At 37.5% G+C, this 17,390-nt stretch overlaps 3 protein-coding genes across 6 annotated transcripts in view; 2 read left to right on the top strand and 1 right to left on the bottom strand.

Moving 5' to 3' along the window:
• LOC120421128 (tyrosine-protein phosphatase non-receptor type 14) overlaps window positions 1–3,705 on the top strand; it is a 28,846-nt gene extending 25,141 nt beyond the window's left edge. For both annotated transcript variants that reach the window (XM_039584287.2, XM_039584288.2), the window contains exons 3-7: window positions 1,969–2,187; window positions 2,248–2,424; window positions 2,530–2,689; window positions 2,749–2,912; window positions 2,971–3,705. In XM_039584287.2, coding sequence (XP_039440221.1) covers window positions 1,969–2,187; window positions 2,248–2,424; window positions 2,530–2,689; window positions 2,749–2,912; window positions 2,971–3,099 — 849 coding nt within the window. In that variant the 3' untranslated portion in view covers window positions 3,100–3,705. The remainder of the gene's footprint in view (window positions 1–1,968; window positions 2,188–2,247; window positions 2,425–2,529; window positions 2,690–2,748; window positions 2,913–2,970) is intronic.
• A 4,793-nt stretch (window positions 3,706–8,498) lies between these two features.
• Window positions 8,499–15,329, top strand: LOC120421131 (ATP-dependent zinc metalloprotease YME1L). 2 transcript variants are annotated; one of them, XM_039584293.1, is made up of 8 exons: window positions 8,499–8,741; window positions 8,833–9,385; window positions 9,444–9,759; window positions 9,825–10,138; window positions 10,195–10,585; window positions 14,196–14,361; window positions 14,428–14,611; window positions 14,669–15,329. In XM_039584293.1, exons 1-8 carry the CDS (start codon window positions 8,715–8,717, stop codon window positions 14,998–15,000), a joined length of 2,283 nt encoding a protein of 760 aa, XP_039440227.1. In that variant the 5' UTR covers window positions 8,499–8,714; the 3' UTR covers window positions 15,001–15,329. The 2 variants fall into 2 exon arrangements, with proteins under 2 accessions (XP_039440227.1, XP_039440226.1); XM_039584292.2 differs by having other exon boundaries at window positions 9,822–10,138.
• LOC120421132 (30 kDa salivary gland allergen Aed a 3-like) lies at window positions 15,225–16,141 on the bottom strand. Of its 2 annotated transcripts, none has more exons than XM_039584294.2 (2): window positions 15,578–16,141; window positions 15,225–15,523 (listed from the first exon to the last, which is right to left on the bottom strand). In XM_039584294.2, the coding sequence occupies exons 1-2, from the start codon at window positions 16,109–16,111 to the stop codon at window positions 15,332–15,334; spliced, it is 726 nt and encodes a 241-aa protein (XP_039440228.1). In that variant the 5' UTR covers window positions 16,112–16,141; the 3' UTR covers window positions 15,225–15,331. The 2 variants fall into 2 exon arrangements, with proteins under 2 accessions (XP_039440228.1, XP_039440229.1); XM_039584295.2 differs by having other exon boundaries at window positions 15,584–16,139.
• Window positions 16,142–17,390: the final 1,249 nt, after the last annotated feature.

Below are 17,390 nucleotides of genomic sequence, written 5' to 3'. Positions count from 1 at the left end.
CAAATTATAAGAAATTTTTATCAAAATGCGTAACGCTTAATCCTTACCCATTTTTGATCATTAAAAATTCATTTTCATCTTATTTTTAATCATTAAAAGTATTGAGAAAAATAACAGAAAGTTTGATTTGTTTTATGTGACATTACCAATTTTTTCAAACATGTCTTTTTTCAGAGGTCAATTGTAGCTGTTGTTTTACTAAAGTTTAATAAATTACTATATTCCTGAGTATATATTAGACTGGCTCATCGTTATATGGAAAATTAAAAAAATGATCAAATCAAACTAGAGCAAAGTTTTGTTTATGACTTTTGGGCCTCAAAACAACCCAAATTTCATTATTGTATGGGAATTAGTGTGGAAAACCCTCTTTTTTACATTTTGATTTTTATCATTTTTATTTTCCACTATTTTTTTAAACCAACACAATAGCGTTAAAATTGAGAAAATTCTCTAAAACTTTCCCGAAGAAAGTATTGTGCTATCTTGCTCCTGTCAGAAGATACGAAAAAAAAACAAAAAAGATACAGTGTGCTCGAAACTGGTCTAAAACGTGATTTCCGAGAAAAAAATCGTTTTATACCAATACCAATCGTTCCCAAATTTTGGGGAGTTGATTAGGGCCCTAAAAAGCATAAAAAACCTTGTTCTGGTTTGATTTGAACATTTTTTAAATAGTTAACAATAAATTGAAAAAAAAATCGCTGGAAATTTAAATTTTTAACAATAATTTTGTTTTTGCCCCCTGGGTTTTAGGGATTTTTTTGGAAAGGGGTTGAAATAAAATTTACAATTATTAAATAATAAATTAAATTAAGACAGTAAAATTTAAAAAAGAGTATAAATTTCTCGTTCTTTACGTATTAGAGTGTAACAAAAATGACTTTTTGGCGGGCATTCAAGGGTTTGTTCCGGTGGGCATACTAAGCTCAAATCCAAAATATGAGCTTGATTGGACGTAACAGGAGCTGGCGCTCCGCCATTCAATTTTAAATGGGATTTAACCCGTAAAGAAAGATTTTTTCAAAAATGTCACTTTTTGAGGCATTTTGGCCACCAATGCGTTTACCAAAAACATCACTGGCGTGTAGGCCAGACCCTTGCGCATCTTTTGGTATATATAACATTGACATTTGGAGCACCCTGGAGCTCGGTACAGGCCTTCAAAGTTTGGCATTTTTTTGAAAAATCGGTCCCGGCAAAAAAGATATGCGTCGCGCCTCGCGACGCCCTAGACGCCATTTGATTTTGCCGGGGCCAATTTTTCGAAAAAAATGCCAAACTTTGAAGGCCTGTACCGAGCTCCAGGATGCTCCAAATGTCAATGTTATATATACCAAAAGATGCGCAAGGGTCTGGCCTACACGCCAGTGATGTTTTTGGTAATCGCATTGGTGGCCAAAATGCCTCAAAAAGTGACATTTTTGAAAAAATCTTTTTTTACGGGTTAAATCCCATTTAAAATTGAAGGGCGGAGCGCCGGCTCCTGTTACGTCCAATCAAGCTCATATTTTGGATTTGAGCTTAGCATGCCCACCGGAACAAACCCTTGAATGCCCGCCAAAAAGTCATTTTTGTTACATCCTATTACGTATATCTACGTGTACCTTTAATTACGTGATTGGACCAAGGGCGTCTATACGAAGTGTCCCTTCACAAATTTCCGGTATGGATCATTTTTGTTCTTAACGCCGGTATTTCAAGCTTTATAATTCGTCTGAAAAGGGTATACATTGCATTATCTTTACAAGCCATTTTCAAATGTTTGTCTTGGATTATTTAATATCATATTTTATAATCGTTAATTTAACAAAATGCTGAGTTTAAATCAAATCCAATGCCAAATTCAAGAAGTTTTGAAAAAATAGGAAGTTTTGAATAAAAGATTCAACATTTTTTTTATATATTTATTTTTACTTAAAAAAAATTAACAATAATTACAAAAAAAAATCTCTCTTTTCCCCACAGTGCTCCCTGCTCGAGTCGAAGGTCGCCGACCCGCAGCTGTACTGCGAGTTCGAGCGCATCCCGAAGCGCGTCGAGAACGCCAAGTACGACTGCGCGCTCGCCGACGAGAACAAGAACAAAAACTTCGACCCGAACTTCCTGCCGTACGACAACAACCGGGTGCGGCTGACGCCCACGCGGGACAACCGGATGGGCTACGTGAACGCGTCCCACATCACGGTTAGATCACGGATGCTTTTGAGTTTGTTTGAAGATTTTACATTGGGTTTTTTTTTTCAGAGCACGGTCGGCAACAAGCAGCGGTTCTACATCGTGGCCGAGAGTCCGAACGACACGGTCACGACGAACGTCTTCTGGCAGTGCGTTTGGGAGGCGGACGTGTACCTGCTGGTTCAGCTGTCCAACGAGCTCAGCTACATCCCGCAGTCGAGCGAGCGGTGTCTGGAGTACGGGCAGGTAAGAATAAACCGGCCGACGATGTGCCTTCCGAGCAGAGATGCTATGAAAAGTGCTGAAAAATTCGCGTTTTGGATTTTGTGTAATTTAATCATTTTTTTACAGTACCAGGTGTGGCGAGAGTTCTCACAGGAAACGGACCGCTGCACCACGTCCAAGTTGCGTGTGTATCATACGCAGAGTCGGCGCTACCGGTCGGTGTGGCACATTTCGTACAACGAGTGGGGCGACCAGAACTGTCCCCGCGACGTGGGACACTTTTTAGGTGGGTTCTTCAGTTTGATTATCTTGAGTAAATTTAAATTAAATCATCATGATTCTTAGGCTTCCTCGAGGAACTCAACTCGGTCCGGCTGGCGTCGATCGCCGAAGTTCCGCCCTCGCACAACACCAACCCGCCGGTTCTGATCCACTGCAACGAGGGTGGTGGCCGCACCGGAGTGACCCTGGTCGCCGATCTGCTAATGTACACGCTGGACCACAATCAGGTAAGTTTAGCAATTTTAAAAACTTCCAAATTAGTTCTAAACACACAATTTCCGATAGGACCTGGACATTCCCCGCCTCATCGGTCAAATCCGCCAACAGCGGGACAACGTGATTCCGTCGCTAGCACAATACAAGTTCATCCACGCGCTGCTCATCCACTATCTGAAGCAGACGCGGCTCATCTAGAGTTCACGGTTCTCAAAAAACGCGCAACGTTTTATCTTATGAAACTTGGAAGTATTTTCTTTTTTTTTGTCTGGAATATTTAAGCTTAACACATACTACTTGACGAAACTAGTTTTAAAACGATGACTAACACACAAACAAAACAGCTAGGGAAAAACTAAAACGAACCGCGCGTGCGTGCCTTAACGAAACAATAACGAGAGGATTGTTTTTAAACATACTGGCCTTAATCCTAATCTAGCGAAAAGTAATTGTAGCAAAAGTTTGAAGAATTGTACATAGCAAGAGCAGTTTAATGTAATGCCATTTTTTACATGTATTTTATACTAGGTTATCTAACTTTATATATACATTTGTACTAACTTTTGGTAGCACTGAAAAAAGAGAAAGAGAGGAAAAGAGTTATTTTTATACCCAAACTAGAAGGCTAGCAATAAGAAGAAAAAAAGTGTTACATTTGTTTTGATCAAAAGAGAAGTATTTTATATCTGTATTCGACTAACCTGTATTGTAGTTTGTATTTTAGACCCAAAACGAGATGGCTCAATTCGAAAAAAAATATACGTCCACAAACAGCAAATTGTACTGTTTTAAAATTTTAACAAAGTGTTTGTCTTTTGTTTATTGTCCGAAATCCTTTTTGGGGGGCATCCACAGACAACGTGGAAACATTGGGAAGGGAAAGGGAAGTTGGAATGGGGGTTTGCGATCAAAGATTCAAATAAAAAGTTTAATTTAGGTCTCTAATCTAAATAATTAGGTCGGTTAGGTCCAATGCCCGCTGGACGGCAGCGAAATTATGGAAAAATATAGTTGGGTTGTGCTTAATTTTTATTTCACTTTTTATGATGATTTTTATTACACTTTTATTAATCTTAAATTTAACTTTTAGGTCCGAAATCATTTTTAAAAAATACTACATTCCTTGAAATTAACAATATTTTATGTTTCCTAAAAACATAATTTTGAAAGGTTGAATAAAATCCTTTAATTTTTTCGTTTAGACTTTGTTGATCGGACTGCTGATTGCTGAGATTTAATCACTAAAGGAAAAAAGCCTCATTTTTTTACTGGTGATATGTCGCAAACTCATGGCCCGAATTTCATTGTTTAAAAATATGTTTTGTGAGTTTTTCTTCTTTTTTGATAAACATAATTTATTTTTGCAATTCCGTCGTGAAATTACTTACTTTTCCTGTCATTCTTGAACGACGAAATAGCCTACTTTTCTGTACCAAAAATAACAGAATCGAATAGCAACACTTTTCAAAATAAATGCTGAAAAGTTCTACTTTTCAGCACTGTAATGGGTGCTGAAAAGTTGAACTTTTCAGCACTTGTTTCGAAAAGTAACACTTTTCAACATTTTTTTGATTTAAACGATTTATTGACAAAATACATGAAAATTTGACTTAAAATTTCACTCAATGGGTGTTTTTCGGAATTGCAAAAAATGTTGTAAGGAACTTGTTGCAAAACTTGATTTTTTCAGCACTCTTCGTATTTATCCAACTCGGTGAACCTCGTTGGATAAATGTACGACTCGTGCTGAAAAAATCCTCTTTTTGCAACTTGTTGCATAAACTACTATTTCATCAAGCTCACATTTTTAAAGAACAAAAAAAAATCAAATCAAATTATTCGCTCTACAGCATTGCCTTGGCGTTCTCGATTTCGAGATTCGTTCTCGAAACTAGGTGTTCGAAGGCTTGATTGTTGAGGCAATTGCAAACCTCTTTTTACACCTTAGCTTCCATCCACCCCGGGATTCGAACTGACGACCTTTGGATTGTTAGTCCAACTGCCTACCAGCGACTCCACCGAGGCAGGACCCAGGGAGACGACTCCTACACCTGGACTGAGCTAACGACCTAACCTTTTTAGGTTAGTCCGGGGCGAACATTTACTTCCCGTCCGACGGAAGGCGTGATCAGACAAATCTCGTCTCGAAAAATGCCACCGGGACCGCCTGGGATCGAACCCAGGCCGACTGGGTGAGAGGCAATCACGCTTACCCCTACACCACGGTCCCGGCTAAAGAACAAATCTCGAGTTTTTTTGAAAAGGTCCTATAAGCTATTGTGCTTCATATGTTTATAGGACCTATTAAAAAACTCTATAAATACAAAACTTAAAATTTAAAGTAAAATAATAATTTAAAAAATTCCCAATTTTTTAATTTTTGGCCTAATTTTAAAATTTGGATTTTTTATTGATATAACTTTGTCAAACATTAATTTTTCAAAATCCATTCATTACCTTTTCAAGAATCATTCTTAAGAAAATTCAAAAATTGTAAAATTCGTATTGTTTAAAAAAAGTTAAACTTATTTTTCCGCACAACTTTATTTTTTCTGAAATGTTCTAACATTGCCGAAGACACCAAGTCAATCAAAAAGAGCCCATTTTCAAGATTATTTTGCACGAACAGCCCGCACAATTCTATGAAAATGGCTTCTTTTGACGTAGGGACTATGTAGAAAATGTTTAAAAAAAAAAACAAAAAAACAAATAAATAATTCGAGTGTAAAAATTTAAAATTTCATAAATTTAAATAAAATTCAAAACATTATTTTGTTTAAAATTAGAAGTTTAAAAAAATAGGTTCGAATACTTTTAAATTTTATAAATTTAATTTAGTTTTTAGAGGCTAGATTCATGTTTTCAAAAATTCTAACATTTCAAATATTTTATAATAAAAAAAATTCCCGAAAACCAAAATTCAAAAATTCAGAGACAAGACTTTCTAGGCCCAGGGAAAAAATAAAATCCCTGCGAAACCAAAAATATTGCTGAAAAGAGAAAGTAGATCTGATGCACTGAGAGGTGTGAATGTTTTATTCTATTTTCGATTAAAAATTCAAAAAAATCTTAAATTGAACAAACAAAAAAGCCAAGAATTAAAAAAAATAAGCTCAATATTTCAAAATTTCAGGACATCAACTTTTTTAAATTACAGATTTATATTTTTATTTTCCAAATTTACTAAAATTTTTAATCCTAAATGTTTTTTTTAATTGCATTGTTAAATTTTTTTGATTTTGATTTATTGTGTATTTTTTATGTTTTGAAATAATGATTTTTATTAATTTTTTTTTTATTTTAAATTATCCTTTTTTATTTTTTTAAGCTGGTACAAATTTTTGTTTTTGTGATTTGCAATTTTACAAATTGAAAAAAATGAACTCCTTGAATTTTGAATAAATTTAGAATTTTTAAAATCAAGAAATTTTTTTAAGTTTAAGTTTTTGATGCTTTTCGATTTTTAGTTTTTTTTTTATAAATTTCAATCGTAAGTTCTCGATTCACGATCGAGATTTCTCGAAGTCGAAGATCCAGAACTCTTTAAAATACGAGATTTTTTCAGGGTTTTCCATAATTTTCGTGAAAAGTGAGACTTTGCAGTAATGCCAAACAGGATGGGGGTTGTCCGATTTGGATGAACCGCAATTTTTGCAAGTTTTGATGGAATAAACAGCCTCACAAAATTTGAGCTTGATCGGCAAAAAGATAATTTCGAGTTATGATTTTTTAGAGGTGTTTTTTTGGTTAACTTTTTTAGGTGATTCTAAACATTTTAATATCAAACAACAGAAAAATAATCGGAAAAATATAACTGTAGCTTATTTAGGCCTTTCTCACAATTAAATGAAATTGTAATTGTAATTTTATTTGGCTACAATATCCTGTTAGTCAGACTTTTATCAGAGCAAGGAGGTGTACACAATTTTTTTTCTGCCATAGAAACTCCTAACCGAGTTGCCAGTTCTGCATACTTTACAGGGGTTGTTCAAGTATTTGTTATTAAATAACAAATACTTGAACAACCCCTGTAAAGTATGAAATTTTCTTAGATGACTTCTATTTCTAAATTTCACTAAAGATTTCACCAAAACCTCATTTCGAATTTATTTTGATTTTGACAAGATATGAATGAGTTAAGGAGCCATTACACTACCGCAAACAAACAAACAAACTCGCATTTTTTTTTCGTGTTTGACAGTCTGCCAAACTCGCAAATAGTGCGTCCATCCCGGGAATTCCCGGGACAGAAATCCCGGGATTTTTCAAAAACCGGGAATTCCCGAATCCCGGGATTTTCTATAATTTGTCCCGGGAATTCCCGAAATTGAAAAAATAATCATATTTTGGTCAGGAAATTTAGATTTGGTTGTGGAAATAGTAGAACAGTCGAATACTAAGTAATCGATAAAAAGCATTAAGATATATGAACAGTTGAATACTAGGTAATCAATAAAATGCATTAAAATATGTATTCGGCAAATATCAGTATTAATTTGGCTTATTAGGGAAAATTATTATAATTTTAGTTAATAGGTCCGCTTTAATTTTTTTCTCTTTTATTTTTTTTAAAGACTGGATATATTGACATATATTTACGATTTTAAATTTGAACAAAAATCTCATATGCTTTTTTTTTATCAAACACAGGCATATGGGGCAAATAAGGACAAATGTATCGAATAAAGACAGTTATTTAAGCAAAAAAATGCATAATTTTTTTAATGACTTTGGTTAAAACAGGAACAGAACAAAACAATTAGTACTACCGACTTCCAAATGTATTGTTCTAAAATATCCTGGACCTATTCGGACTTTAGTCCCGTTTTTCCCCCGGTTGGCGGTAGTAACTAGAAGTTAATTTGTAAACTATGTTTTATATAAAACAATTAATTCAAAACTTATCTAAAATTTTACATTGACTGGTATCATTTTATTTGTTGTCGTTTTTTTTTGTTTTTTTTTGACATATAAATGATTTTTTTAAAGCTGTTTTACTCATATCAAATAAAACAAATTATAAAAGAAATATTTTTATTAAGTGCAGATTATTACCAATTAATATTACTAAGCTAATTCTATGATTATAAGTTTGACAACATAACAAATATAATGAAAACATAGATTTTATTACTGACACAAAAATTTCCTGGGATCCCGGGAATTCCCGGGATTCCAAAAATATTTTTCCCGTTTCCCGGGAAATTCAAAACCCGGGAAAATTGGACGCCCTACTCGCAAACTTGTTTGCGGCAAACAAGGCAAGATGCAGGCTGACGTTTGTACAAACATTCAGGCAAACAAACAAAGCAGGAAAACTGTCAAAAAGTGAGATTTTGTTTGTTTGCCGTAGTGTAATAGCTACTTTAGATTGTTCATGTCTGGAGTTTTTTCTTTTTTTTTTTTTTAAGATGTCCAATAAACCAAATTTCCAGTTTTTGCTTTTTGGGTGTTTTTTTAAACTGCCTTGAGTCAAAACTCCAGTTGTAAAATTTTCTCCAAAACTTGATCAACTCATGTTAACGTGTACACTGACACTGAAACAAAAACACGCCTGAAAAAACAGCAACTGACAGTTCCCCACAAACGTCAAATTATACAACCAACTTGTGTGACGTACTCGCGGATCGCAGGATTTCAAGTTGTGATTTAATTCTTCGAACCCGCTGCAAGGAAAAGTCCCCGCACCGCCCGAAAAAGCGGTCCACCCCGTTTCTTAACTAGTAAAGTGTGTCGCGCGCAATTCCCCGCTTCCGGTAGCATCGTAGAAAGCGTGAAACTCGGCACGGTTTGCAGGTCAAACGCAGGTCAACATGTTTACAGTAAACACACATCAGCACGTAAGTTGTGAGGCAGAAAGAAAAGACTTTCAATTTCGCCAATCGCCCTCGGAACGACGTCAGACTGTTTTATTTTCGTTCTGGTTTACAGCAATTGCTCTTTCATCTGTCGCAAATCGGTCCACGGCACAGTAATATTGCACTGAAGAAGCACCACGCCAGCAGACAAACTCCGCAGCAGCAGCATCAACAGGGGAAGGAAGCTTCCTACCTGGCCCAGAACCATGATTCGAGTAGGTTGAAGCGCTCGCTGGTCCAGTTTTACTGCGACAGCTTCCAGCGATCGGTGGAACAGCCCCAGCAGCAGCCACAGTCCCAGTTGTACGAGCTGAAACTGCCCCGCCGGATCGAGCGGAACCTGCTGAAGCACTTTAGCAATGTCCACGTTATGGCCAGCGTCCGGGAGGATGTCCCGTGGAGTATTAGCTTGACGCCGAAGGCACGCCGGGGACGGACGGTGTCCGGTGGCGAGGAGACGGTCTTCTTCAACGCAGCGATGGTGAATAAGATTGTGCGGAGTTTGTTGGCGCAACCTGGGGGAGGGTTGGCCTACGTGCAACAGCGTGGCTTTAAAACGGTCCGGTCGGTTAGCGCCGAGATGAAGCGGAATCCGGGACTGTTTACGCGGGTCAAGGATTCACTGGGTAAGGGATTGAGTCTTAGGTTGTCTAGATTACGTAACTTAGAACGTTCTTCTTACAGCGGCTCCAGCGCCGAAAATCTCCCACAAGTACGAACCGGTTCCGTTCAACGCGCAAACCATAAGCCCCCAGCAGTACAACGAACCGCTGAACAAGCTGCTCAGCGAGGTCAACGACCCGACCATGGCGGACGAGCAGAAGCAGCGGCTGAAGATCGCGTTTGCCGAGGGTTACCTCACCGCGACCCATCCGGACCACGAGCGCCGCTCGGGCAAAGCCATGCGCTACCTGAAGGTGCTCCAGCAGCTGCTGATCATCGTCGTGTTTATCGGAATCTTCATCAGCCTGTTTGTGTCCACGAACGGGTCCGTCTTCAGGTCTGCCATCAACCCCTTTCGCTGCTCTACCCAAGAAACTCACGTCGCTTTCCCACTTTCAGTAGAATACAAATCGGCAACCAGGTCGAGGTCGATCCGGAGGACATCTCCGTCACGTTCGAGGACGTCAAGGGCTGCGACGAGGCGAAACAGGAACTCAAGGAGGTCGTCGAGTTCCTCAAGAATCCGGACAAGTTCAGCAACCTGGGTGGCAAGCTCCCGAAGGGAGTGCTGCTGGTGGGACCGCCCGGAACCGGTAAAACACTGCTTGCGCGAGCCGTCGCTGGCGAAGCCGGCGTTCCGTTCTTCCACGCGGCCGGTCCGGAGTTCGACGAGGTCCTCGTTGGACAGGGCGCACGGCGCGTGCGGGATTTGTTCAGTAAGTTCACCAACAATTTTACATAATTTCTCACTAAACCAAAAACCTCCCAACAGAAGCGGCCAAGGAGCGCGCCCCGTGCGTAATCTTCATCGACGAGATCGACTCGGTCGGCGCCAAACGGACCAACTCGGTGCTCCACCCGTACGCGAACCAAACCATCAACCAGCTGCTGTCGGAGATGGACGGCTTCCAGCAGAACGAGGGCGTCATCGTGCTCGGGGCCACCAACCGGCGGGACGATCTGGACCAGGCGCTGCTCCGTCCGGGGCGGTTCGACGTGGAGGTGGTGGTGCCGACGCCGGACTTTACCGGCCGCAAGGAAATCCTGACGCACTACCTGAGCAAGGTGCTGAGCAAGGACATCAACATCGATCAGCTGGCGCGGGGTACGACCGGGTTTACCGGGGCGGACATCGAGAATATGGTGAACCAGGCGGCGTTGAGGTGAGATGAAGTTGGCATTTTTCAATTAAAAATTTCTTTAATTCTTGAATTAAATTTAAGAATTCAACTTAAATTTATAAATTCTTTAATTCACAAAATCTAAAATTTGTTTAAAAATTTTAAAATGCGAAAAATTCCAAATTAAAAGATTCTTTAATTCTTAACTGCTATTATTTTTTTCTAAAAACAGAAACTTTAGAACATTTTTGTAGCCATATTTTAAACCTGAATTCTGAGAAAAAAAAAATACGTGATTCGATTCCGGTGTGAAATTTTGGCGAGAAATTGTAAACACTAAAATGTATTGTATATATTGTATTAAAATGATGTAAATGTTTGGTGCTACTGCTTTGGTGGCTTTTCCTACCGAAAAAAAAATCAATCAATCAATCAGAACTTTGGATGATCGAGTACGAACTGTATTTAAATTGTCTAATATTTTGAAATTTTATATTTTTTTTTTATATTTTTTTGTGCCAGAATTTTTTAATTATTGATTTTTTAATTTTTGTATTTCTAAACAATCTTTTTTTTATTTTAAATTTTTCAAAGACTTTAAATTTCTGCATTTTTCAGTTGTGGATATTTTAAATTTTTGGATTTTTCAATTCAAAACTTCTTGTTTTTTTTGTATTTATTTTTTTTTATGAATATTGGTATTTTGAATTTACACAACCGGACTTGGACCGACTTGATCATAGCTGTCCCACCTCGGTCTGCAAAAAAAAATATTGATATTCTAAATTTCGGAATTTTTTAAATCAAGATTTTAATTTTTTTTTCGTTTTTAATTTTAGTATTTTAAAAATCTTTGGTTTTTTTTATTACTAAACAACTTTTTTTTTTATTTAGTTTTTTTTAAGATTTTAAATTTTTGCATTTTTCAGCTGTGGATCTTTTTAAATTTTTGAATATTGTGGATTCAGCTCATAGCTGGATTTTCTGGCATCTTCTCACGGTCATTGGAAACGGTCGTGAATAGACCTAGGGGTTCCCAATTGATGTGAAAAAGTTTAATTCTATAAAAAATCATGGATCAAAATTTTGATCTTTAATCACTTCTCCGACATCAGCAATAATTGTTGAAACTCGCTCGCAAATTTTTAATTCAATCGGAAAAAAATGTTTTTCTTGAAAAAAAGTTTCATTTTTAACAGCATGATCACCCCTCATTCTGGCACGATACCGCCATCATGCGACCGCGCGCTAGGTTTGTTTGTCAACAAAGCAGCAGCTGGATGGTGAGACGAAGTGAGGGGGGAGAGGTTTTGACATTTGTATGCCCGCATCTGGCCCGCCGCCTATTTCGACGGTCGTTGAGCCGACGGTCGTTTCCAACGACCGAGTCCAGTTAGGAACGGATCGTTCAATTTTTAAATTTAAAAATTCCTGATTTTTTTTTTTGTATTTTCACTTTTATTAATATTTGTATTTTGAATTTCTGAATTTTCAAATTCAAGATTTGAAATGTTTGGTTTCTTTTTATTTTAGTAATTTTTAAAAGAAAACTTTGATTTCTTTTAAAAATCTATGATTTTTGAACTTTTGTATTTCTAAACAACTTTTCTTAAAATTTTTAGATTTTTTAAGATTCTAAATATCTGCATTTTTTAGTGGTGAATTTTGAAAGGCCGTTGTAAATATTGTTCAATAATTTCACAAATATTGTTAAATGTTTGAGGTTTGGTTTCTTTTTAATTTAGTAATTTTTAAAAGAAAACTTTGATCTCTTTTGAAAATCTATGATTTTTGAACTTTTGTATTTCTAAACAACTTTTCTTAAAATTTTTAAGATTTTTTAAGATTCTAAATATCTGCATTTTTTAGTAGTGAATTTTGAAAGGCCGTTGTAAATATTGTTCAAAGTTTATGTCGCCCACTCTTTCAGAATTGGTTCGAAAAATCCGGGGGCAAAATTTTTGTTTTCATAAAACTGGATAATTTCAATGGAAATATAAACCTAATCAACTCAAAACAATCTAAAACGCCTTTTTCTGCATTGATAATCATATTTAGCATGTTTGGGCTTGTTTAAAAATATTTTGAACTTTTATGAAGTTACAATGCTAAGCAGCGCAAAAACTTTGTACAGTCGATTCTCTGGCTGTCGATCTTCTCGATATCAATAATTCTCCATCTATCGATGAATTCTTCAGTCCCTTCAATCTGCATACTTCAATTATCTTCATTCCTCGATATTTTCCCTTGCTTGAGGGATCTCTTCCTCGACGGTCCCTTGGATTCTGTTTGCTTTAAAAATCTCTTCCGGTTGTCAATAATTTCACTTTCTCATGGCTTGCATAGACATTTTTCTTGGCGAAACGAAGCTTTGAAGGGTGTTTGACATTTGTTTGTTTTTGTTTGATGGACGTTGCCATGTCTCTCCCCATAGCTGGGTATCAAGAAAAAAATATTTTCAGTCGAGTCTTCATTTTGCATCTGTAAACAGATGATTCTCTTCCTCGACGGTCCCTTGGATATTGACAACCAGAGAGTCGACTGTATTTTCAAATTTTTATTTTTATGTTTTTTCGTATTCTGAATTTCTGAATTTTTCAAAATTTTAAATTTTGAGATGTTTTGTTTCTTTTTATTTTCATTTTAGTATTTTAAAATCCTTTGATCTCTTTGATATTTGAATTTTTGCATTTCTAAATAACTTTTTTTCATTTTAGTTTTTTGGATTTTTAGATTTTAAATTCCCGCATTTTTTTCAATTTTTGTTTTTTTTTTCAAATTTAGGACTACACTCAAACCCTGATGGTTTGACACCAACTGTTGTCAAACGAACGGGGTCACTTTTTAGTTTGAAACCCCTTTTACACGGAGCTCACACACACTACCAAACTTTTTTTTTTGATAGTGTGCGTGAGCGCCGTGTAAAAAGTGACAGTTCGTCACTTTTTAGTTTGACTTTGACCAACCAACGGGGTACAAACTGAAAAAGTGTCAAACGAAAAAGTGACCAACCACTGGGGGTTGAGTGTAATCTTTTTTTAAAATTCTTGATTTTTAAAATTTTGATTTTTTCATGAATATTTTTATTTTGTAGGTCTGAATTTTTAAATTTAATATTTTAAATTTTTAGATGTTTGAAATAAATTTCACATTTTAGAAATTTACAATGTTTTTATATAAGATTTTTCAAATTCATGGAAATATTAGATTTTCAATTTTTTGCATTTCTATAAATATTTTTCATGCTTTGATTTTTTTAATAAGGGATTTTTTTTTATTTTAAGCTCCGTTTTTTTCTGAATATTTGTGTTTTAAATTCTTTTTTTTTCAATTTCTAAATTTTATTTTGGTTTGCATTTTTATTTTTTATTTTTTTTGAGTCCTGATTTTATGTTTGGATTTTTTAATTTGATACAAAATCTTCCACTGATTCCATATGTCCATCCAGGCAAACTGTCAAAAAGTGCGAGTTTGTTTGTTAGCCGTAGTGTAATAGCTCCTTCAGTTACTTAAATCAACTTCCTGAGCATTAAAAAAAAAGAAATTTGGAGTCCAGTAAATTGTTTTTTTTTTAATTAAATTAAAAATAAAATATTGTGGATTTAAAAACATCACCGTCTGATAACTTTAAACTATTCACACACGCACACAGAGCGGCCATCGACGGCGCCGAAACGGTGGGCATGAAGCACCTGGAGAACGCCCGCGACAAGGTACTTATGGGCCCGGAGCGCAAGTCCCGCCTGCCGGACGAGGAGGCGAACAAGATCACGGCGTACCACGAGGGTGGCCACGCGATCGTCGCCTACTACACCAAGGTGGGGTTGCTTTGATCGTTGCTTTTTTAGTGATTTGGTTGATAAGTGGGGTTGAATTTTTTCTAGGAATCCCATCCGCTGCACAAGGTTACAATCATGCCACGTGGGCCGTCCCTCGGCCACACCGCTTACATCCCGGAGAAGGAGCGGTACCACGTCACCAAGCAACAGCTGCTGGCCATGATGGACACGATGATGGGTGGGCGGGCGGCCGAGGAGTTGATCTTTGGCGCCGATAAGATCACTTCCGGTAGGTTTGAGTTGAGTTTGATTTTGGGAATTGTAGCATTGAAATTGATTCTTCCAGGTGCCAGCAGTGACCTGAAGCAGGCGACGTCGATCGCGTCGCACATGGTTCGCGAGTGGGGCATGTCCGAGCGGGTCGGTCTGCGTACGATCGAGTCTTCGAAGAGCTTTGGCGCCCCGACGGAGGTCCTGTCGGCGTCGACGGTCGAAGCCGTCGATCTGGAGATCAAGAAGATCATGAACGACAGCTACGAACGCGCCAAGAGCATCCTGAAGCAGCACGCCAAGGAGCACAAAGCGCTGGCCGAGGCACTGCTCAAGTACGAAACGCTGGACGCCGAAGACATCAAGGCGATCCTCGGCGGTGAAAAGTTGCCCGTTGAAGATCACTAAGTGTGTGTGTGTGGCAACCTGCGTCGACCCAAACTACTTAGGAGTATGCAGCATATAAATATTATATTATATTTAATCAACGCCTCAACCTTCCTTACCCTCTTTTAACACACTGAAAACCTCCTCCCCTCTTTATTTCAATTTAGGCTTAGCTGGTAAAACCTAGGAAGAACACAAAAACACACTAACAAACGTTGAAGTAGAAAATGTCCCAAGAAACAAAATCATGTGACACATTTGCCCGGCCCGCAAGTGGCCAACACAGCAGTGCAAGCAAGTTATATATTCCAAAATAAAGGGCATGCAAAAATGCGCGCGCTATCGTTAAACATTATTTCGACTTGTTCATGCACTGCACGATCTTTTCGCCGATCGTCTTAACGTGCGCCGCAAACCCGGGTTCCATCTTGACCATGCACTCGTACGAGGATTCGGTTTTCTTCTTGCAGTCTGCGAATTCCTTCTTCGAAGCTTCGATCTCCTTCTTCAGGTCCTGCTGCAAAGTCTTGAAGCAGGGCTCAATCTGGAAGTTCAAAAATGTTACTTTTTAGACCTTACACTTATTGAAGTAATTTACCTGTACCTTTTTGAAATTAGGCAACTTGCCGGCAGCCCCAATAATAGGGTTTCTAATGTGTTCCTGAAGTCGGTTGTTCAGCGATCCCTTCAGATATCCGTCCTGAATATCGTCAACATTTGCGGCAGCCCGAACAAGTTCAGTCGACTTCTGGTAAGTATTCCGAGGATCGCCTCGCTCGTCCTCTTTAGAAGCCTTCGAAGGCTTTTCTTCTGGCGTTTTATCCTTTCCTGTAGGTTCCTCTCCCCCTTCAGTTGACCCCTCTCCAGCTTCTTCCGTCGTATCCCCGTCATCCGCTTTCGTTTCCTCACCCCCTTCAGTTGATCCTTCCTCAGTTTGTTCCGTCGTAGCCCCGTCATCAACCGGCGCCTCCTCTTCCGGCGTTGCCCCGTCCTGTTCGCCCTCCGCCTTGTACTCGACCTTGCCGTCCCACTCGGCATCGCAAAAGTCCTCTTCAACAGGTTTTTCGTCACCCCACGAGAGGGCAACGTGGGCAAGGCTTAGCGCGAGTAGCAGTTTGAAAAGCAAGCTCATCTTTGCACGCGGGATAACTGATCTTAACTGTGGGCATTTCATGGTCCAGAAGTGGATCTTATAAATCTTGTGGCGAGATGGGATGATGTTTGATCAACACGTGGCGTTGCGAACGGAGCTAAACAAATTTCACCTGTATCAATGTGATCTCGGTGATTGTTGGTTTAATCAACAGTGGAGCAGTTCTCAAGATGTTCGCAATTTGTTTTAACGTTTACACGTCGACCATCTGGAGATGAATTAAGTGTTCGCCATCAAGTTCGCCATGGTATATCCACGCATCCTTCCTTTCTAGTTGATTTTGTGAAATATGGTACGTTCATATAGTCTGTCTCACTGCTGTTAACTCAACGCAGTAGGCCTGGCCGCTTCAATGAGTGTGATACATTTTTGATGGTCTGCGTCTGTGTTCGGATAGATTAAACTAGATTTTTGAGGAATGTTTAAACCTTTATTTTTTTTCAAAATTATTAGTTTTATGTTCAGGATGTTTATATTTTGGATTGTTTAGTATTAAAGTTTAACCCTCTACAACCTAACCCCGCCTCTAGACGGGCTTCGATCTAAAGAATCGCCAAAAATCAATTTTTCAATCAATTTTTGTTCTTTAAAAAGCATTGGAATGAAGAACTCTTAATATTTTAGAAAATATTATGGTTGGAAGTTTGACTTGTTTTATGTGACTTTGCCAATGTTTTTTAAAAATGTAATTTTTTAGGGGTCAACTTTGCCTGTGTTTTTTTTCTAACATTTCGTTTATTTTAAGTAAAAAGAAGTATGCAGTATTTTTTGGTTGGTTGCCTCTACGCATTTTTTTAGAATTCATATGATAATAGTGCCATTCCAGAGCAGAAAGAGTGAATAACAAGCAAAAAATTGAAAAAGTAACTTTACAGTCATGAAAAAATTAGAAAGACAAAATGTAACGATATTAGCTGATGGAATAGGCCAAATTCCACCAAAAACAAAGATAAATTAAACAATAAAAATTAAAATACTAAAAATAAAACAAGAAAAACATAAAACAAGAGAAGTTAAGTTTTTTGTAGAACAAAAGTTGCTCAAAATTACCTCCTTAACACGGAAAAAATAAAAAAATAAAAATGGGTAGTAAGGAGTTAACACCCTAATTTTGTTAGATTTTTGAATTTTTGATTTTAATTTTTAATGTTCTGTAAAAGCATTTTAAATATATTAAATTAAAGGATTTATTGTGTTTGAGATTTGTCTTGCTGTTTTGTAAGGTCGTTGCAAATATTTTTCAAAGTTTATGTGAAAA

Source organism: Culex pipiens, chromosome 2 (genome assembly GCF_016801865.2).
Source record: "Culex pipiens pallens isolate TS chromosome 2, TS_CPP_V2, whole genome shotgun sequence".
Lineage (NCBI taxonomy): Eukaryota > Metazoa > Arthropoda > Insecta > Diptera > Culicidae > Culex > Culex pipiens.
Note: the sequence above shows the minus strand (reverse complement) of the source record. Positions and strands in the feature narration are given on the sequence as shown.

Coding starts and splice junctions, on each gene's coding strand:
- LOC120421131 (XM_039584292.2), top strand. CDS start 8,715: ATGTTTACAGTAAACACACATCAGCAC. Junction 10,139..10,194: donor GCGCGTGCGGGATTTGTTCA/GTAAGTTCACCA, acceptor ACCTCCCAACAG/AAGCGGCCAAGGAGCGCGCC. Junction 10,586..14,195: donor GTGAACCAGGCGGCGTTGAG/GTGAGATGAAGT, acceptor ACACGCACACAG/AGCGGCCATCGACGGCGCCG.
- LOC120421132 (XM_039584294.2), bottom strand. CDS start 16,111: ATGAGCTTGCTTTTCAAACTGCTACTCGCGCTAAGCCTTGCCCACGTT. Junction 15,524..15,577: donor CTAATTTCAAAAAGGTACAG/GTAAATTACTTC, acceptor TTGAACTTCCAG/ATTGAGCCCTGCTTCAAGAC.